Here is a 22,643-nt window from a genome sequence, read left to right on the forward strand (position 1 = left end):
GCCAATATTGATATATATATGTATGTATATTATCATCTGGATGACATTCCATTGCATCACGTCCATCATACGTGTATTATTGTACCATATTTTGCCATAAACAAGGACTCGACACATGTTTGACGTATGTGATAAAGTGAACTATTTGCTGTTATCTGCATCTCTTGAAGAAGCTAACAAATGCATGTGAACGTGTTATAAAGATATGTATTCTAAAGATTGACGCTTGTAAATGCATATCCAGTGCAGTGATGCATCATTCTGCTCGGAATGATATTTACTCGCAGTAATATAAAATTACAGGCGATTCAATTCTGTGAACAAAGATTTGTATAAAGTTCATTTTCGAGATGCTATACGAGTTTTCGCAGTGTGCAGAGTAAAAACTCCATATTTGCCGTGGTCCAATTTCATAATTTAGGGAAATTTTCATATTCTTTTCGAATTAATTATTTCATATATGAACAAATTTCGAATTTATAATGATTCATTCACCTGTACATACTTTTTACGAATGCTGTCGTTATTTTTGATAACTCGAACTGCTAATAATAACAATAGAATATTACACTATGTCAAAGATATCGAGTCTGGATTCTTTTAAGTTTATTCCACAAACTTCAAAATTGTGATTGTGACAGTTTCTTCTTTCGCCTATTAATTTTTTAACTGTCTGATATTCATAAACTCCCGCATTTTTTTTTTAAATACACATTTATCACACGCAACTTTCCGCTTTGGAGTATTCACAGGAAATCTTAAAGATTAGATATCCTATACAACACGGTTTTACTACAATCTGTAAAACCAAAATAAAAATACATTTACAATACCATTACTGATGATTTCGGCAAGGTTATTACGTTATCACTCTTATACTATTATGCTTAGGATACTGTATGTACTACGTATGAGATCGTATAACACGTATACTTGCATTACACGTGATTTCGAAGTGAGCAATACTTTTATGTGAATTCAATCCTGGTCGACGATAACGCAGCGAACAAATTTTCCACCGATGCCACAAAATTATATAAATTCCAGAAACAATAATGAAGCGGCATATAACTACATGTGTTTTGTCATGAAAAGAAACCTTTACAATTATACATCCTATTTTCAACGATAATTATAGACTAAACATACACATGCACATTAAGTATTACGTTTACGGTCTTTTTTGTCTGCGACTGATAATGCTTGGAATTGATATCAACATTTTATTTTAATATTTTTTCCTACTCTCGAAAGAAGAATCATTTACCATTTACTAATTAAAATTTAATAACTACTGTACGTCGCAGTTGTAAGTATATGACTGAGAATCAGTATAGTTCTACTAATTAAATCATTAATGTCAAGATACCTATTTATTGAATCGGTATATAAGAATACTGATAGAATATATATACATATATAATTCATCAGTGCACATATATATACGTCCACATAGCACGAACAAGTTAACAGAAAAAAAAAAGAAGAATCGTCAAACGGTAAATGAAATAGTATGAATCAGATTGTGTATAATATGAATATCAATTTACATAGTTAAAAGAACTGCGTGGAATTATAGTGTATGTATACAAGATTATACGTATAGGTAGACAATGTTCTATATCTATATGTCTATATACGTATACACGAACGTATCAATGCACACACAGTCTCCTGAGTTTCTCCTTGTTGGAATCGGTCGCGCAGAAGCACTGCGTCGAGTTCGGCCAGCAAGTTGATATTTGCCTTCGGCGGTGAATCGCAGATTTAGTCGATGTCCAGCATTCTGAGAAGTCGGTTCTACGCAGATAGCAGCCACGAGGAATCATGAGTAGTCAATAGAGTCAGGAGTCCCCGTATACATTATCGAGATACGTTTCTGGTTAAGCCGCCTTTTATTGGCTGGCGTGGAGGATACACGTATTCACCTTTGTATTTCGCGTAGTCTCGACAAAATTTCGCGAATCGATACTTGGTCAAAATAACGCCATCGTCCCGGCCCGATTTAACGAGAGATCACGAGAGCGCATGTGGCTGAGACACGTGGTACTTTGAAGAAGGGTGAATGCGTGTGGAGAAAGAAGTCCCTTTTCTTTAAATTATTTTTATTTAAATCTGAAAGTCTTACGAGATTTGACAGAGACTGAAATAATAAAGAGAAGCAATAATACGTCACTGGAGTATTATGTATATAATGTATTGTTGTTGGTACGAGCAATTCTGAGCCCGAGACTTTTATCAATTCTTCAATATGCATGTTTCAGTCGGTATTACAACTAACGGGTTGACTCGCTGATTAAATTTGTGATTTAAATCTAGCCCGTGTCTGACTAATATACGGCCCATATAAAGCGTTACGTAATTCGACGAGTAGAAATTTTTAAGTGACCTTTCGATCAAGCTTGCGTGTTTAAGCCAATTCGTTATTCGACAAACAAAGTCTGCTGGTAGGAGGAAAGTAGAAACTTTTGTGTTCCTCGTCTAAATTGGTGGACTGCTCGACTGAATCTAAATATATCATCAAACGTGCGTGTGTCTCCACGGCCACGTGACGACTCTCACAAATGTTAATGTAAATTGAGGGGAAGTGAAGTGAATCGTAAGGAATTGTGGTTACATTATCAACATTGTGATACTCGTAATGCTTGTTTTAATTAAACGTTCAAATTAACGAGCACTTTCGTGCTGACGCGGTAAAAGTTTTTATTCATCGAATTCATTCATGTGATCGTGACAACTTGTCTGCATATAGTAAAGTTTGCAATTCTCTAATCTCATTCTACATTACATCGGAGAGAATCTTTATAAGCATATTATATTATCACGTTAATATCGCGACTGTTGATTCATATATAATCGGTGTCACATAGTCTGACAGTTTCAGATAACTACAATAACAACAAACGGTAAGTTTCATGTGTTGTTGATAAATACTATTTGTATACAGTACACATGCTAAACTAATGCGTATTCGTGAAATTTTGAATCTTATATCTGTGTATATATATATATATATATATATATATATATACGTTTTATGCATTGACAAACTGACACCGACAGACACTAATTATTTATTCATCTTCTTAGCTACTTAACGATAATTAATACACCGATAGACATTGTTTAAATATGTAAAATTGTGCAGGACACGTTTTACCTTTTATAATTCTCACTCTTTTTATGAATCGCGAAGATAATAGTGTTGGCAATGACGCATTTTCCGTGTATCTAAGGACTTATATGTAAACGTGAACATCGTTCAGAAAAAATGTTTCGTCATCAGATGTGCCGGTATAATTCAGAGGTGTATAATCGCGAAGAAAAGTAACATTTTAAGATTTTGTTCGTTTTCTCATACGAACGAATAACGTTCCTTTTGCCTTTATGTACTTGTCGCAGTATGTAGCTATAGTTAACGTAATTTGACGGAATTGATTTCTTTTTCGAATATTCCTATCGAATGAATTCTAATATGAGAAAGACGTAGAGAATTTATATATTTTTAAACTGTTTGATCGTGAAGATGAATTCTCACGATCGAATCGGTAACACGTAAGCGTCAAAGATTTATAGTTTTTATTATTTAGTCATTCCGAAGAAAATTTTCCTGAAAACTATTCTGCTTACTGATATGTAATTATCATTGATCATCTACGTAACGACCTAACGCTATCAGGTCACAAAATAGAATGTGCGATCACTATCTCTTAGTGACGCACAATAAGTTAACATTTAAACATTGCCAAAGTAAAGAACATTACATGGAGAGATACATTAAAGATTTGTACTTTAATTGTATTATCGTAGTACAGATTGCGAATGGTTTGATTAGATCTCTTCTTTCAGGTTTTGATAAGACTTGGTATTTCCAACATTTAAAAGTGCTTCTTTACGTTGAATATCAGCTATTCCTTTATTGCCGTATCAGTGCATGTTCGACCATCAAAGTGGATTTTAGTAATTTTCAAAAGGGTGTCTGCCAGAGTGTAAAAAATAGTTACTATATTTTTTCCACACTCATACTCGACTGAAAAGAAAAATAATATCAGTGATACATACGTGAATGAGCAAAGTTGTAACAAATGTTGAACAGAGCAATAAGAAGGCGATTTGGTTATCCAGTAAACAAGTTGTTGAATGTGTAAAGAACGAGTTAAAGTCATTCAAGTCTTGTCAACGCTAATAGTTGAAAAGTTTTTTTTTGGTTATGATACAGTGTGTTATAAGTTGACAGTCTTATTTTATCAACTGTTAGATCGTTATAGTACTTTTGTTGAAGAGTAATTTTATTTTCATATACTAACGTTAATGAATTTATGGTGACTAATTTTTTTTTTATTACTTTGTAAGTAATTCTTATATCTGTATTTTTTATTATTGCGATTGTTGACCTTTGGAAATTCACATTTCTTTTATTATTTTATGTAACTCATGCATGTAAAACACTACTTTTCGTGGTTACGAAGTGTGGCGAAAGTGGCGCTTTATATCTATGGATACGATAAAAAAGCTGCGCATGCGCAAATCGGCCCAATTTTACGGAAGAAAACACTAGTGCGATAAAGTAAACTTTGTTCTTGCGCGCTGTCATGAAATGCATTCACATTGGAAGCCTTCCTTGCTCTTCTTATGGCTGCCTCCTCCAACGAAGAGATGTTCCAGTCACTTTGGAGGCACAAAAAGTAGCGTTTTTCATGCATTCGTTACATAAAATATTATGCGATACTGGTACAATAAAGCGAACATTATACGCAGTTCGTGAAGTTTGTCACACTCGTGTGCGGCTCGTGCGACCAACTTCACCGCCTGCCTATAAAGTTCGCTTTCTCGCACTTGTATCGCAAAGTATTATTCTTTTAATTATGTCAAAGGAATTTACTGAGGGTATTGGTTTTTTTTTTCTATTTTATTCAGGTTTAAAGTGGGATTTAAATAAGGCGGAATATAATTCACCTTGTATACTGAAAAATGCATATGTACTAGACTAGGGACTAATTGGAACGTTATAAGTGTACTTGTACATTTGTTCGGACTTTTTTTATGTTGACTCGTTGTCCTCGTTATCGTTACGTTTGTCTAGGGAATCGTTTGACGCTGCTCCTCCGAAACTTTGACATTTACTGAAAAGCAAATCGTGACTCACATTGTGAATTTGATTATTTGTGAAATTCTCGCGAGTGACCTTGAATAGAAAGTTTCATTGTGCGTGATGCAAATTGAAATTTTTTTTTCTGTATTTCTGAAATTATTTCGCTATGTTATATCGATTTATTCGTAGCCATGAATATTTTATTCGTTAACTATTACTAGTTAAAACTATTGATAATCCTATTAGTATATTCTTGCCGGTGTATTTGCATTGTGACATTCGCGCAAAAGCATTTTTTATTTACTTGCGATTGCCCTAAGCCTTGCATTAATCGAATAGATTATTATTGCTTCTTTGAATATCAAACGACTTGGTTGAAAAGTATGTTAAGTGAATTATTTTAACATTGATAATCATGTTAATATATAAAAATCATTAACTTCTTGAAATATTCAAAATTATTGAAATAAATATTTTACAAGTTATTGACCTTCATTTAGATTCTAGGTAACTAAATTCAACACAGGGATTCGTGCGTGATCGTTCGGTATATGAGAATTATCTTGTTCTTCGTAATTATCTTCGTAACACTTTTTTTTTTTTGTATAAGATGTATTAAGAATATCTGTATGCTCTACACACAACACTTTGTATGTTTCAGACACACTGTAAAAACTAGTTTAGACACTTTTCTTTTTTACTTTACACGGATCTAGCATCCGCTTGTTATAATTTTTTATATTTTGTTTCTGAAATATTTATAATGGCGGCTTCACCTCTTCTATTCAGTAACGACCGAGCAACAGCTTCTTACGTGTGGTCTGAGGAGTTAAAATCCACAAATATGTCAAAAAATCCCTCGGATTACGTGAAAGCCATAGAAGGTGGTGTTCAACCGACACAGGTAATCATAATCTTGATTCCCATAATTTAAAGTGAAATTAGGTATATATATATATCGTGCATATCATGATTGACGAAACACATGTATCTTTGAAATCGTACCTTTTGGCACTCATAAATCATTATAAAAGACTTATATTCGGTTATCTATTAATATATCATCATTATCAAATCAATACAATGTATAACTCTTAGAAACATCCAACACTTCATTTTTTTTTCAATGTTAACAATTAATTTTCTTAACTTGTTTGTCATTTATAATTCTCGCTCATAGATGTTTGACGTTCTATGAATTGCAGCCCCAATGATATCATATTACGGTGTTAGTGTTAATGATTCTTCAGTTTTGTAAAAAATATTTTTCATAGAGGGTCAAAACTTTTTTTTATAATATACATAAACATTTTACAGTAATTTTCGTTAATTATTTTCAAATTGTTATTTAACGTTTGCAGATGTCGGAGACAAAAATTTATAAAAGACGATGGCTCGTATTGGGAATATTTGTATTATACAGTGCGAGCAATGCTTTACAGTGGATTCAATACAGTATTATTTCAAATATTGTAATGAAATATTATGGTATATCGAGCCTTACTGTTGACATGACCAGCATGATTTATATGATTATGTACATCCCATTCATATTTCCAGCGAGCTATTTTCTCGACAAATTCGTGAGTAGACATTATTATGATTATTTTTATTTTAAAAGATACTCCTTATCATGAACTTTCAATTTTTCTCAATCAGCTCATGTATGGTCTCACGTCCATATCCTATATCTTATATACGTACGTGGATTGGTATTACTGATTATTTGTAGATATTATTGTTTAAATCTTAATCATATTTTCAAATCATATTCATCCTTCGTAATTATTCAGAGCAATTTTTCTCAAATTTCCTATCAATTAGTATCCATTACCATTAAAATCATATTGTTGTTTGAAGAATCGTTAAGAATTAATGAAAATAATATATGTAATTCTACCAATTTCGTTTCATCTATCCACAAACATAGTTAGCAGTGCCAGGGTTAATAAACTATTACTGAAATTTACCTAAAAGCTGAAACACGTATTTTTATTTTATTAATATCAATTTTTAATTATACAGTTTCACAACGTGTCATCTTATCAATACATTTCGGTCCGTTTTCTTGCATTTCTATTATAGCAAAGAAAAACATGTGTACATTTCGAATTTCTGATATCATCAATACCGATAGTACGTCGATAACAATTATGACTACTGATTAGCATCAACGATCTTGAAAGTTTGTTAGATAAACGTTATCATTGCTTGCGTTTTTTAACTGTCATAAAATTAATAATGAAATACAGGAATCATATGCAATTCGCAGGGTTTGCGATACGCTGTCATTTTGGGGGCTTTGGGTACAGCAGTAGGCTCATGGATAAAAGTCTTCAGTGTATCACCTGATCGTTTTTGGGTTACGTTTGTGGGTCATACAATTGTTGCTTTGAGTCAAACATGCGTCTTGTCAGTGCCAGCACGATTGGCAGCCGTGTGGTTTGGTCCGGATCAAGTAAGCAGTGCCTGCAGCATCGGTGTTTTTGGAAATCAGGTAAAGAAAAAATATTGCTTTGAAGTATAATAGAAATTCGAAAGGAAAATATATCTTTTATGGCAAATGACTCATTTTAATCAAACCATTATCAAAACTTCATCTCCAATCATAGCAGGGAGTACGTTTCCAAATAGTTAAAGTGACATTTCCATCATCGTGGTATCAATGACTCAATAAATTAATAACCGGATGTTATGAGCTCAAGACCCCACGATAACTTCCTCGTTGTGCTGTTTCAAACTGTCACAATTGATTCTATCAACGTATCGAGTTATTCCTCTCTGGGCTTTGGTAAAGTTTACCAATTTTATAATATGCCTATAATATAGCATAACGATATCTTTTTGTGACCGTACGCATGGAGTTTACGTAATCAGTGTAATGTAGCTTTATAACCTCATAACCCTATATATGAGTGACACTTCGGTGCAATAATTAAATTTATAATTTCATGGTGATCATTATTTTCGTAATCGACGAAATTCGGATCGTTCTTCTTATAACGACTATTGTATCTTTTCCCCAATCCTTGCAGTGACATTTATGTAACTTCAATCACAGTCGTTATATAAGATCACGAAATTCATATAGCTGAGATGTAACTGTTGCAAGATGTGTCTGCTGATATGTGTATCTGTAGGCAATACCGTAGTTATTAATATATTAAATTGAGTTACCAGGTGATTTTAAATACGTGCAAAAGAATAAATATGTTGAATTTAATTAATTTTTTGATTGATGTTGAGTAGTGATTCTAATGATTATTGTCAGTACTTACGATGTAAATCTACAGTGTTACTTAATATTCTTATCACGTGTAGTATTAGATTCGTAGGGGACTGATTGGCTATACTAAATCGTAGAATGAGCCGCAACGTAATTAGGTGGGAAGCCAAGTTGAACCGGGGACCCACGATTAATTTCACTACATAAAGAGGGGTTCGGACCCACAGGCAATGATTCTCTAATATATCTGTATATATCCATGGCTTTCATAAATGATTCAATTTGTCCAAGGTGCAAGCTAGATGCGATTATTTCATTGGCATGATACGAGTTTATAGACAGACTGTGGACTACGACCTTTATTTTATGATGATTAATTATTTTATTGAATTTTTATATTCAACAATTGCATAACTAGGGATATAGTATGTATATACGCAATTTCAGCAATGAATTTCATGACTGAATAAATTATTGTAATTAGATTCAATTTCAGTATTAGTTATCAGGACATGATTATTCCTAATGCGATTCCACTGTTTCATGTTGAATGGTGAGTCCACGTACGTCTGACCTTGCACTTGGTTAGAGTTATGCGTCGTCCTTCTTCTTTTTTTTTTACGTCTGGTAGAATAATGTTATGTAACGCGTAGCGCTTAATATCCAATTCATACAGTGGTCTAAGGTAATTGGAACGTAGTTAATATTAATGAAAATAACGCTTGGACAGCATAATAGATAATGCCCACGAATTTTGAATATATTCGGTACTTACTTTTATTTATCGCGAGTCAAGTCGAGTACAAGTTTTATATTTGGATTAAAATCAAATACATAAATTCCGTCCTAAATATAAGTCAACTGAGATTCTTTAAATTGTGTAAAGAGACATGCAATGTCTGTGTCACGTTTGAATGGGTTACTTGGCCTCTGTCGAATAAAAATTGACCTTTAAGTAGGATGTGAGCCATGGCGACCAAACTGACTATATTATGTACAACTGGTATAATATGACCAAATGTCATTATTATCATTATTTATTCTATACGTACACCGTAGAAAAGTGACCTACCGTTTAACGTGCAACCTTGCTCTAAGCGCTCATTTCCCATCATCATGCCCATAGGAATTGCCACTATAGTACGGTGACGTCACGTTACACGTACTATACCGTAATAAGGGGATGGCAAATATGTAGCTAGTACTTGCTCACTCTATGTACCTTGACTATACGTAAACGTATGTTTGTAACCAATTAACTATGCGGAACGAATGAGCTATTACGCTTGACAATGAATTTCATATTTGAATTATGTGTGTGTCAATTTACCTTGACTCGTATCATGGAAAACCGAACCTCCCTTATACTGTACCTAAGGAGTCATTTCATGCGTGCAAACAGGATACTTGTTATTACTGCCAGTCAATGTACTATTTGTAATTATATTCTATAATGCAAAATACGAAAAAACGTAGTGTTTATTAATGTGAATTAAGTAATGCACATTCTTATTGCTCTTGTTTTTAAATATATTTTACTAAATTTTCAGTTAGGTGTTGCTATCGGCTTTCTATTTCCGCCAATGTTAGTCAAAAGCAGCACGGACAACGCAATCATTGGTGGAGGTCTTCAGGTGATGTTCTACATTGTGGCTGCTTTGACGTCCATCATTTTGGTTCTTATACTTCTTTGTACGTATATTTTAGCAAGAATTCTAATTCGCTTGCTTCTTTAGATACCTGATTAAAAAAAAAAAGAATTGGAAATGATGGTCGTAGTGAGTTTTCTTTTTACTGCAACTTTTATTCACTTTTTTGTTTTTTAGTTTTCAAGGAGCAACCACCACTTCCGCCAAGTCCTGCTCAAGCTTTTCAAAGGGAGACTGAATCTTCTGAAAACTTTTTCCACTCTATCAAGAGGCTCGTTACTAATAGTGGTTACATTCTGCTCTTACTGAGTTATGGCATCAATGTGGGAATATTCTACGCCATTAGCACATTGCTCAATCGAATTGTCCTCGCACATTTTGCCGTAAGTATTATTGATCGGCAGAAGATTAGTAAGTCGCAATTTATTAACATTATTATATTTATGTTTGGAGACTATTAATACATAAAAACGAAACTGGGTTGCTGTTATATTTTGCTTGATAAATCTTCCGGTACTTAGTTCCATTTTACCTTAAATATTTTTTTTAACTTTCGACCTTGTACTCAAATCATTTTGCGTACTACTCGAATAATGCTCAATGTAAAGTAATAGAAATTGTATCGTTAATAATTTTACATTTGTATCTATGGTCCTTACGTTATATTTGAAATGAAAAAAATTGTATGTAGCTTACTAGCCATTTTTATTATTATCTAGAATCACGAGGAAGATGCTGGAAGAATTGGATTAACTATAGTTTGCGCTGGAATGATGGGATCCGTCGCATGTGGCGTTATTCTTGATAAAACGCACAGATTCAAGTGAGTATTTTTTTAACCGTCGTATATAAGTTTTAATATTTTTATCTATACAATTTTCGTGTAATATAATTTCGTTTTTATAATATAAATGAATCGTGTTAAAATTAGTTCGAATTCGACATTTGAATATATCTATATGTTTGTTGCATTGGATTTCATTATTAATGTTACCAATTAACGTTACTCTTAATATCTTCTTTTATGAGATCTTATAACTTAATTTAAAATTTTCAGAGAAACAACATTAGGAGTTTATCTCTTATCGCTCATTGGTATGATTATCTTCACCTTTACATTAGATTGTGGAAAGATTTACGTAGTGTACATCACAGCCGGTATGTTGGGGTAAGTAGGAAATTTATATTTTATAAAAATTCTAAACAGCATCACTAACAATTACTTTTTTAATTAGATTTTTCATGACGGGTTATCTACCAGTTGGTTTTGAATTTGCAACGGAGCTAACCTACCCTGAACCGGAAGGAACGTCAGCTGGCATACTGAATGCAGGAACACAAGCCTTTGGTATTGCATTCACCATGCTGTATGGTTATCTTTTTGATATTTGGGGTGATTTTTGGGCAAACATTGCTCTTTGCATTACTTTGGCACTTGGAAGTTTTCTCACCGTGGTCATTCCTAATGACCTAAGAAGACAAAGAGCCAAAGTTTGAGCTTCCACCGACGTAAGACATTTTCGGAAAGTTGTGAAAAAAAATATTATTCTTCGAGTTGTACCAAGAAGGCATCTGCCAAATGTGCCAAATCTTAGAAACGATTTAGATCCATAAGAAGATTCATAGTTTTGCACAAGCATCATATATACATATATAAAAGTAGTATCAAAAGTATTCGTGCGAGTATTTACGTACCAAAGTCAGTAGACAGGAGGTACATACAAAATGGCAGGATATTCAGCAGTGTTACTCAAAATAGTATTGCACCAACTGAAGTTAGCCCGTCCATTTGATTGTTATGGTAGAATCACCATTCAGACGATGCAATGCTCTTGAATAACGCTGCAGTATGATTATAGTAGCAGCCAAATGAGATAGAATGAAAGTGATTAGAAAGGCAAAATATATAAAGAAAGTCCTAACTTTACGATCCGTGCTGTCTTATAGATCATTAGCTTAGATAAACGTATCAGGTGACACGGTTGATAACCATAGTTGCATAATATACCGTATCAAGAACTTTGTGTAAAGCAACCCCACAAATCATCTTCTAAAATTATTTTCCGTCCCCGAAAAGCAACGCAATTCCTCTTCATTTATGTGCATTTAATCGTAATAGACGAAATTCATAAGCAGAATATAGATTACGTTCGAAAATTCTCTGATAGCAATTCGAGTAAAAAACGTCTTCATACGTGAGAGAAACACAGCCATGTTCGTAATACTGACAGTGAAGTTTTGAAAGTAATTCAAGAATGATAATATCATAGAATACAAAGCCATATCAAGTTATCGTGAATAAGCAACGTTAATACATAATACGGAAGAGTCAACAAAATAATTAAAAATGTTGTCTTTCACAAAAGCATAGTATATGAAATGATAGGTCAGCATAAACATGGTATTGGGATATCTCGTAAGTCGAATTTAGTTCTTTAGAAATAAATAATACGTAGTATTCGGGACCACGTATTAACAACGCAAACGGCAGACTTTCGTAACGTCATATATAATTGAATCAAATTGAAATAATGACAAATGTGTATGCGAGTGTGGGGAGACACGAGTTATTTTATAAATTGGAATTTATTAATTTTACCGGATCGTATGATTTATCATAGGAATGAACAGGCGTTTTAAAAGAGCCTTCTGTAGGTTTCTGGTCTGTTATCGTCTTATCATGTTTTTACTATATTTTATGAAGACATATGTACGTACTCGTGTTATTTTTTCATAGATTATAAAATGTTAATAATACCGGAGTACCTAAAACGTGATATGGGCGTATCTACAGCATTATTAGTCAATTAACGTGATACTTGCTGTACTATTGCTCTACTATTTTTTTGATAAATTGTTACATATTAAATTCGTCTTATCATGGATGTATTTTATTATAAATGTATGCGTGTTCATATACTGCATTTACGTATTCGACTCTATTTGAGAATATGCCTGGCAGTCAAGTGTGATTTTTGAGTGCTTGAAAGATGGGTCCACGGTGTTCGTTTCTGTTATTCCCGGTATTTGGATTTTAATCCAATTACAATCACGTATGTGCATTTGTAAATTTTTATATCCTTTTGAATTATCGTAATGGGATTGTACAGTTGTATGTCAAAAGGGAAATGTTGAAAGCTTTTAGTGTATGTAATGAGTACGATTTTTTGTGAAAATTTCAGAGTTTCAGCGAATAGATTAATTCTAATTCGTGAATCAATTGTGTTGTTAATAAAATTGTTGCTCTCGGAGGATTGTTTGTTTAATTAAATATTATAATAATAATAATAGCGTCTTTATTGTCAAGATGTCACAGGGCGAGAGTCAGCTGTAGTATAAGTAACTGCTTTGCATTCTGATCCCTGTAGTTAATATAATAAAATAATATATTGAATACCTGCTGGTTTTTTATATGTCAGCAATTTATGAACTTTTGTTTAGTACCGTTTGCAATTGACGGTAACATAGGAATCAGCATCAGTATCGAATCATATAAGTAGATTCCTTTAGTACCGACTTTTTTTTACAATAATGCTTAAAAAATTCTGAAAATTTTTGTAAGCGTATTATTGAAAAAATACTACATTATTTTTCTACGGTCACTATTTTTTTGACCATATGCATTCATATGTCGAAGTTAGTTCCTTGAATGTACGCATAGATGGCGATGAAGCTTTTCTTTCCATTTATTGAAACTGAATTATCTGTCGGTATTGACACGTCGGAATTAAAGTGCGTGAAATACAAATATTTTGTTGATAAAATTAACAGAAATATAAACCTGATTATTTTCTGCAAGAAAATTCGTTACAGCTATAAATATTTTCAATGATTATATTGCGTATTCTGATTTTTCATGAACTTCAGCATGATTCAAGTTTTTCCTATCAATACCATAATTGAGCCCCGTAAAAACCAAAACGATCAGCTTCACTTTTTGTAAATTTCTCAATTTTGTTTATATATTAAACATTTCTAACTATTTGCATGCTCGGTACTAAAATTGAAAAATTTGTAAAAATTGGATTCGACCAACTTGGCTTTGCGAGGTGTAATTATCTGTCTAGGCCACAGCTTGTAACAAATTGTTTACAAATCCGAATATTGATTGACACACTTTATGTAAGCAAGTCTGTAACACAATTTATTATAAACTTAAAAAATAGATTGCATGCGGTGTAAAAACATATAAATTGTAAAACTCGTCGATGATTGTATTTTTTTTGTTTAAAGCAGGAAAGCCTGACTTTTAACCCGTTCACTGGCATTGAAACAATAGTGCGCAAAAAACAGATTTGCCAAAACGCACATCGTTCAGTTTTTTACCAGTTACTAAGATTTTAATGAAACTCGGTACTAGGTTTTTTTGGCTCGTTGAATACGAATTTGCTATAAAAATGTCAAAATACCTGTTTCAATATGGTAAACTCCATGTAATTATTATTCAAATTTGTATAGACTTAAAATTCAACTTCTCGACTTCTTGGTCAAGTCGGTTTGTTTGCCAATAAAAAAAATGATAAAAAACGGAGTGTAAAACCCTACCGTCAGAGCCTCCCCGTGGCACAGTTTAGGTATGTAAATATGAATTCACTAGCCAATGCCGGAGGTAAGCAAGAACACATGAGTAACTCTCACAAAAATTGGCCTTACTCTAAATTTTATTACAATTTAGATTAACCATTTTGAATTTTGTAATTTTAACCCCAAATTTATATTGAGCGACCCAAAAAACTTCCTAGTACCGAGTTTCTTCAATTGCCATTTTTGGTCAGTTAGGCACCTATTTTTTGTCAGTCAAAGGGTTAACAGTTAAGTTACATATCCAGAGCTCCATTTACCAAGTCGCTCATTTAAAAGTATCCATAGTACTTCGGCGTGGTATCGATGAAGATTATTTTTATCTGAATCACCCTGTGCATACATTTTTTTTCTTCTTTTATATTCTTTGGTACCTTTATTTCTTCAAGGAGAATAAACTATCAGGTTCATACGTACACATATAATTCTTTCTGTTCATCCTTTTCGTCAGAACTCAAATGTCTTACATTGACATGAGTTATGTTTTTGAGAGATTATTATCAACATACATTTCATAAATATATTTCATTTAAAAAATGCAAAAATGCTACTTCCATATCAAAACCATATATACTGACTTTGTAACAAGTCAGTTCAAACCCTAAGGGATTGGACTTCGATTCCGTTATATATTTCATGAGAGGACAAACCTGTCACGCGTACATGTATTCTGCCATGATTTTGTTGAGCTATCGATCGAACAGACATTCGATCAGTGTTCAAGCGGAAAAGGAATCCTTTGATGCGCAGCCTTTCGCACAACTGAATTGAGTTCAGATGCATCTGACACCAATTCTCTTTAGTAGTCGATATTAGAAGTTCCAATGCAATTTAAAATTATAATTACCCTACGTCTTATTTGCGCCATAAAAAGAAAAGACCCTTTAAATAAAACGTCTGCATAGCTACCGGTGTAAAATGTCGCGTGAACGTATTAAGAGAGTAAGAGGGATTCTTGGACTAGAATAACAATAATATTTCAGCGTACTTGCCAACAAAGTAATTTTACGAATCGCTTTTTTTACAACAATTTTTTGTCTTCGTTCCCTAATTTCTTTTTCTCATAACTGCACGAGTAATTCAGCAATGTGTGACACTCGCACGACCTCTTTCACGAAAAAAAAACTGGGTAACAGCTGCTTTTAACGGAAATTTTTGTCTCTTGTGTAACAGTGAGTCTCGGCGGGTTACTTTGCTAATATATGTATGTACAAGGGTGGATATATCTAGGGTGCGCGTTGCCATCGTCCCCAGTCATGCTTTCTACGCCCTGATGTAATTCTTAGAGTAATATTTTCACGTAGGTATTTGGCATTTCAATTTCTCACTCAATTTAACCATACACCGTTTACCCAAAAAAGATTGAAAGTAATTTTGCTTGATGAAAAATGTCAAGATTCATTATTTTATTACTTCAGAAGATTTTCCTATCCTGCCGGAGAGCATGTTTTGTCAATAAGAAAAAAAGGGCAATCTTCTTTTATTATTATTCACAAAAAACGCACCATCTGAAGTTAATCTGTCAATTTCATTTCTATAGTAGAACCACTTTCAGGTGATCCCTTTTATTGAATAACCCTGTCCATTATAATGTTTATCGATGGGAGAAAAAAAAGACAATCTTATTTTATGCTTCCTGATCTTTTTCAATCTTTACCAGTTTCCCTTCGATCTACCAATCCCGTGTCAACAACTACACAGTAAACCATCAAGTGCCAAGTTTCCGTTAATCAAAATTCGAATAGCGCGAAAATTTCTCGTTAACGGCACAAACTGACGGCAAACGGTCTTTCGCAGTTACGATGAATGTTTTAAATTCAATGTGAGAAGCGACGGCAACCGGGTTACACAAAATCAAGGTTTAAGGTTACGTCGTGAAGGGTGAAGATCTTGAAGGAGGTTTACGGACCTTTTGATAAAATGACTATTTTATCCGTAAGGTTGACTCTATGCATTTTTCCATATTAGTAAGGCTCTTATCACAATGCGCATATCCGATTTTAAAATTGAATTTTTTAATTAGAATATATTTACCCGTATCCCTGGATCATATTCGTATAACCTTTTTTTTGGACTCTTCAAATTCTGATTTGTTCCAGATTCTTATTGGAGTGTTTGAGCTTTTGGCATTGTTCGCGCTAGCAGGGTTACTTTTGGGATTTGTTGCTCTGTCGCGTCTAGTGGAATTCATTATTACGCTCGTACATCCGGCTGTTCTTTTCTTGCTGCATCAACTGGATAAATTAATCTTCGTGAGTACCCACTACGCATACAATTGTGCCGACGTGTTTTCGTACGAAAAAGAAAGAAATAATACTATTCCTTAAAGAATGCTGCAAGTAATTCGATGAAATTGACAAAATTCTGCGTAAACTCGATTGGGGATGAATTTAAGATATTCTTAAGTGTCTGTGGAATTATATTTACAATGTAAATAAAATTATCTCAAGGTCTTCCTACGCGTTTTTTAAGAACGCGATTAAATTGAATTTCTCGCGTTGGCCGAGATAAGATGGGAGCATGGTAAAAGTTTACACTCGATAACACAATTCAATGACATTAACTTTAATGATATTGGTTTAACAGGAACAGTTAACAAGGGAAACCACGCTAAGATTTGAAATTTCGTAATCATACCCTGTAAACGGATAAATGAAAGATATCAATTTCCACGAATGTCCTTCGTTTCTTACGCAAGGAATAGTAGATCAAATTTTAAATTCAATTTATTGTCATTAATTAATTTGCATTGACGATATTAAAAAATTCCAAAAATTTCAATTACGATTAATAACATTGAGATTTATCAATGACGATTGATCCTATAATTTATTTTATCAAAGCTTCGTTGTATTACGCTCGAAAGAAAAGATTATTAACGTGACAGGGCCGAAAAACCCAAGGCCAGTTAATTATTTATTCCTGGTTGGGGGCAGCGTCTAATCAACGTTATCTCGAGGATGACGTCATATGTTTTCCGGACAACAATTCATCCAGAGCTTGAATCCCCGTCTTATCAAAATATGGATATATGCATCGAGCCATCGACAAGAGCTAGAATTTGGTCCGAGGATGATTATACCAATGATAACAATGGAATAATCCCAGGAGAGACACCCGACGACCAAACCAATAATGCTGATATTAATCAATCAACATAACTATCGCGACTGTGTCAATACCTATTGTAATTTATCGTATTCACCAATTGTAAGATAAATTTACTTTTTTAAGACTTATTTGTCATTTGAGAATAAATGTATATTTGTTACTGTGATGCAAGGTCTTGGTTGTGATCCGAATGTATAGTGAGGCTGCGACATCAATTTCCACTTTGAGAGGACTTATTTATGTTTTGTTTCATAAGGAGAAGGCCCCTCAAAGTACAATTCATGTCGCGACTAGATTATAGTTTTTCACAATATGTACAAATTTTTCAAATTTTAATTTCACCATTTAATGATTATTCTATTAAGATTTACCGTTTGTAAGTCCTACTGATTTACAATTCTACTAGAACTCTTATAATTTATATAACAATTTGCTGTTATTTGTAGAGTAAAAATTTAAACTTCTCTGTGTGTGTACAATATAAGTAGATTTTTTTATTTGATAAAACTTCATTTTTTTGCGAATCTTCAGGGTGTTGTGAACGTACAGATTTGTGTGGAAAATATTTATAAAAATGATAGGGTGGATAACCACTTTTTGCACACAATATTCCATGGTGTTTTCATATGGGAATATATGAGAGATAAAATCACATGTATCCTGTTCTCAGGGGGATAAGCTAGTAATATATTTTAGCAACCTTAACTCTAGAGCCTTATATAGTCTAAAGGTTTATTATCATGTAAATCAGTACAACGCAATACTATGGACCAAGTATAGAACGATGTAAAGATTATCGGCGATTAAATCTAACTAATGGAACTTGACAGTAGAGTAATTTGATTAGTAAATGTCGATATTGGTATTGTATGTATATATCTTTTTAATTGATCTCGAATTATCAATAATATTTTTATTTTATACATGAACTAGATTTTTCCATTACTTTTTCCATTACATATATGCGACAAGTGAATATCCATAGATGTATACATATATGTTAAATATATATGTCAGTAAGTGAACAGGGAATGCGAATGAAACTATTTTATCCGATATTGGGAGAGTCCCAAAAATGTTTCAATTTCACGCGAATAAAACATGGTATTGGTCACTGGGTATTCGAGACTGGAATGAAAGTAGGCAAAAGTGAAATAAGCAGACGATTTTGTTCGATTGTCAGCAATCTTCACGAAATATGAAGAACCCTCTAGGTATTGAATTACCGACGTAATCAAAATTTTTGAATTTTAACAAACCAATTTTTACGAACAGTCAAGAAATTAAAGTCTCCGGCATAATCAAGACCCCGCAAGCTTTACTGAGAAATGGATGTAAGTTAAATTTTAATAGCGTTTATATTCGTTGTAAAATATACCTTAGAACCAGTTATACTACATATTCCTATTCCTTTGCTTTTATTCGATTATATACGTCTTGTATGTACCATGATGTTAAATGCATGAAATATCATTCAAGTAAAACATGTTGAATCGGAGGATAACAGTAAATTCTAGATATTGATTTTATCCTATGAATATGATAGATGGAAGTTATTTTGGCTGATTTGAGCGCAAAAGTCCCATGTCTACAATGTATCCTTCGTCCTGAATACACACCATATATTAACACAATTGGGACGATCCTTTTAGGATGGATAGTCATTTCATGTATCTCTCGTGTGAGTTGAAATCAAAATTTGTTCTCAGAGTTTATACAGTAAACATAATATGAAATATTAATAGCATTATTATTTCCCTCAACAGATTTTGCACTTTCTGTTTACGCCACTGCTAATTGGCAGCGTTGCCGTGTTTCTGATATCTCCATCATCAGCGAAATGGTGCGCCAAACAATTGGGACCAAATATGGAAACTGTGCTGCATGATTTTTCGGAAAAAATCAAAGCAATGATTGCTGACATTCGATGAGCGTGCGTATTTCGTCAAACTAATTAATTTCAAATTCTGAGAATTAACTGAAGCAATAAATTTGAAGTAATACCATACGCATTCCATTTTCAATATTCATCAGAGAAATCAAATTGGCATATCGATTTCGAGTACTTTTGCCCATTGTGCAAGTTCAAATTCTGATGGGAGAAATTATATTTTCCATCGGGAATATCGTACGAAAATCCCACGCGCAATAGTTCAATTTATTTGATAATCCACTGACGCGAGTTATATGCCCTGAATTTCCATTATAAAATTTTGATCATTACCGTAACTTTACCAGCTAAAAGTAGGCGCTATTCTCATTCAGCCTGTGCATTAAGGTACTTAGACTCAACATTCGCAGAATTGGAAGCCGAGTATTTTATTACTTTTTCGTCATTTTTTTTTATTTTCCTTTTAATCCCTTCCACTTACTTGGCCATCGAGCATTAACGTAGTATCGATAGAGTTGAGTGCACTCTGGAGTTTCATCCTGGTGTTACAGTTCGCGACCAGAGAATTCCCACAATTGCCAACATGGCGATAGTCCATTGAATTTATAGCGTTTATATAGAATTTGACCTTCCTCATTATCCCAAAATACTAACGCATAACGTTGGCTAGATGCTTAATTAAACTACCGAAAGAGAATGTGTCTAATTAAGGTACAATTAGTGCAATGATGGTATACGATTAATAATGAAGAAATTGGAAAACGTAATGATGTTGGAATGTTATTTGTATCCCTAATCCTTTAAAGAAAACAACTGTACTGAGATACAGACCTCGAAGGTCGCTCCAGTGACTATGCAAAGTTTAATTAATAAAGAAATATTGTTGATAACGTAAACCTAGTTAATGAGTCTAGAAGTGAAATGTTTGGGCTATAGAATTGTTCAATGAGCTGTTCTTAACCCAGTATTTTTATACTAAAAATTCAGATCAATTACAACTAGCATCACTTAGTCTTTCTTAAAGACACATTAAACTATTAAAAAAAATTATTATTTACATTCCCATACACTTGAAATAGAAAGGCTCCTTAGAGCTGATAATCAAGGATCATCCTACACTAATTTGATGTGCTTATTGTATTCTATGAGAAAAATTGGAAAAGCCATGAAACATGTAATTCGCTCAATGCTGTTAGGAATATGAAAGTAATCTATGGGATTAAGGTAGAATGGTGGCAGTAAATATTCTTTTGCAAAAGGATCTCTTTCTCATTCATGGATTTCCATCCCAAATCCTTTCAACATCCTTCCATTTTCTAGCTTTGAAGCTGTAGCAAACTGAACACAAGCTAAAGTCATCGGAGCAAGTAGGTAAGGAATGAGAACAGCTTAGTCCGCATGATATAACATTTTGCTGGTTGCCTTGACTGATTTAGATTACTTGTAGTCATATAATAGCAATACGACTCTGAATTCAACGATAATTCAAATGTTATTTCCAATCCTTGAATTTTGGTCTTTCAAGTCTCAACGATTGAACAATCCAGAACAGTGGCGGCTCGTAGCTAAAATTAGTGGGGGTGCTGCTCCAGAAAATGTTTAGTCTTTGTTTTAAAATAGTGTAAAAAGAAGCAAACGTGTATAAAAAGAAAATTTATTCAGAAACTTGATATAATCCTAAAAGAACAAAGTCAAACATTTTTTACTTACTTTAACCTAAATTGTTACAGTTCAAGCTTGATCTAGGGGGTGCTGCAATTCCACAGTGCTTATATGCGAGCCGCCACTGATCCAGAAGAAGTTTTATGGCTTACATCAAAATCCCAAAAATACATACAAGCTTCAGAAGCCGTATCCGTTGTTATGTAAGAAACCTTTTACACGACGGGGGCGTTCAGTTAGTGACGTCAGAGATCAAAGAGGCACCTTAAATTTAATCAACTGTAAGAAATATTTACTATATCCTCTACTGATACATATGGAATTCCCTGTGAATTCTAGCGGTTAATCTCAGGATACAGATGGTGAAATAGGATTTGCACTGGTCCCGTATGTAGGGAATGCAGCATTTCAACGAGATCTGAATCAAGCTGTTGGAACGTTGGCATTGTCGGATTCCAAAATTCCGGTATAAAGCAACGGATAATAATCAGTTCATAAGTAGGTGATTTCTGTTATTGGATATGGTATGTATTATCTGTTTGATAAGCTGCGTGAATAGCTTGTCGATTGGTTAACAGTAAATGAAGAATCTCATGATGTTGGTATCTTGCTAATTCATTTGTTTGTGTAACAGTGACTCACCATCCATTCTAATTTATATGAAAGGATTTCATATATCTATCTCTTAATTACTATCATTTTACTTTTACGTACTTCTGTTAAGTATTCGTCGTGAAGTGACTTGATAAGGCGAACGTGACAAAATTCACATAGTGTAGAATATTGCATTTCCTATTTCAGTATCTGTTCCATGAATAACGTTGGCAATCGTAGAGGTAAAGTTCGCACTAGGAAGTTAGTCTCACGACAGAAATTCATTTTCTCACGTACAGTCACAATCAGTAATGCTGAGTAGCTTTGTGCTCAGTCGCCATTATATCGTAACGAGAATTTGTTCCAACGGTTTAGCACCAATCAAAAAATAGCTTGTGCTAAATCAAGAAAACAGAAAAGTAAGAAAAGAACCATTCTATGTTACAATCATTACCCAGTAGCAGAAAGTTTCTGATTTGGTAAATTTGAGTGAAAGACTGAGTCAATTATTTTTTTACACGTACGTTCGTTATGAAAATTCTGTGACACAACTCTGCATAAAATTTGAATAAAAAAAAATTCATACCAAGTGAATTTTCACGTTGCTTCTCAAAAAGAAATAAAATGGATGTTACCTTGGTCGTGTAACCCTCCTTTGAGTGGAATCAAGCCAATAAAAATAAAATTATGGGTCTCGGCTATCAGCTCTTATGTTGAGTCTAATCAAGTTGAAAATTTTTTTTCAAACTCCGAGTTTTTTCCTCGGACGTGAACAGCGTTTGCAAAGTGATTCACGAGTATTTTTTTTCTATTGGCTTATTTAAGTGTTTACAGTTT

At 33.4% G+C, this 22,643-nt stretch overlaps 2 protein-coding genes across 11 annotated transcripts; both read left to right on the forward strand.

Moving 5' to 3' along the window:
• The first annotated feature begins 1,735 nt into the window (after nucleotides 1–1,735).
• On the forward strand, nucleotides 1,736–13,361 carry LOC107266521 (feline leukemia virus subgroup C receptor-related protein 2). Of its 10 annotated transcripts, none has more exons than XM_015737105.2 (10): nucleotides 1,736–1,843; nucleotides 2,320–2,906; nucleotides 5,754–5,996; nucleotides 6,454–6,675; nucleotides 7,365–7,589; nucleotides 9,869–10,010; nucleotides 10,145–10,350; nucleotides 10,687–10,790; nucleotides 11,025–11,135; nucleotides 11,203–13,361. In XM_015737105.2, the coding sequence occupies exons 3-10, from the start codon at nucleotides 5,856–5,858 to the stop codon at nucleotides 11,462–11,464; spliced, it is 1,413 nt and encodes a 470-aa protein (XP_015592591.1). In that variant the 5' UTR covers nucleotides 1,736–1,843; nucleotides 2,320–2,906; nucleotides 5,754–5,855; the 3' UTR covers nucleotides 11,465–13,361. The 10 variants fall into 10 exon arrangements, with proteins under 10 accessions (XP_015592591.1, XP_015592595.1, XP_024939518.1 ...); XM_015737109.2 differs by having other exon boundaries at nucleotides 1,742–2,906; nucleotides 5,754–5,760; nucleotides 5,882–5,996; XM_025083751.1 differs by lacking the exon at nucleotides 2,320–2,906 and having other exon boundaries at nucleotides 1,813–1,831; nucleotides 5,754–5,760; nucleotides 5,882–5,996.
• Nucleotides 13,362–17,723: 4,362 nt separating this feature from the next.
• Nucleotides 17,724–20,495, forward strand: LOC107266470. The gene is made up of 3 exons (XM_015736973.2): nucleotides 17,724–18,993; nucleotides 19,206–19,340; nucleotides 19,426–20,495. Exons 1-3 carry the CDS (start codon nucleotides 18,988–18,990, stop codon nucleotides 19,588–19,590), a joined length of 306 nt encoding a protein of 101 aa, XP_015592459.1. The 5' UTR covers nucleotides 17,724–18,987; the 3' UTR covers nucleotides 19,591–20,495.
• The last annotated feature ends 2,148 nt before the right edge of the window (nucleotides 20,496–22,643 follow it).

The sequence above is a fragment of the Cephus cinctus genome, unplaced genomic scaffold, assembly GCF_000341935.2.
Source record: "Cephus cinctus unplaced genomic scaffold, Ccin1 Ccin1_scaffold0318, whole genome shotgun sequence".
In the NCBI taxonomy this organism is placed as follows: domain Eukaryota; kingdom Metazoa; phylum Arthropoda; class Insecta; order Hymenoptera; family Cephidae; genus Cephus; species Cephus cinctus.

Coding starts and splice junctions, on each gene's coding strand:
- LOC107266470 (XM_015736973.2), top strand. Junction 19,341..19,425: donor TCATTTCATGTATCTCTCGT/GTGAGTTGAAAT, acceptor TTCCCTCAACAG/ATTTTGCACTTTCTGTTTAC.
- LOC107266521 (XM_025083749.1), top strand. CDS start 4,320: ATGGTGACTAATTTTTTTTTTATTACTTT. Junction 6,676..7,364: donor GCTATTTTCTCGACAAATTC/GTGAGTAGACAT, acceptor TGCAATTCGCAG/GGTTTGCGATACGCTGTCAT. Junction 10,011..10,144: donor TTTGGTTCTTATACTTCTTT/GTACGTATATTT, acceptor TTTGTTTTTTAG/TTTTCAAGGAGCAACCACCA.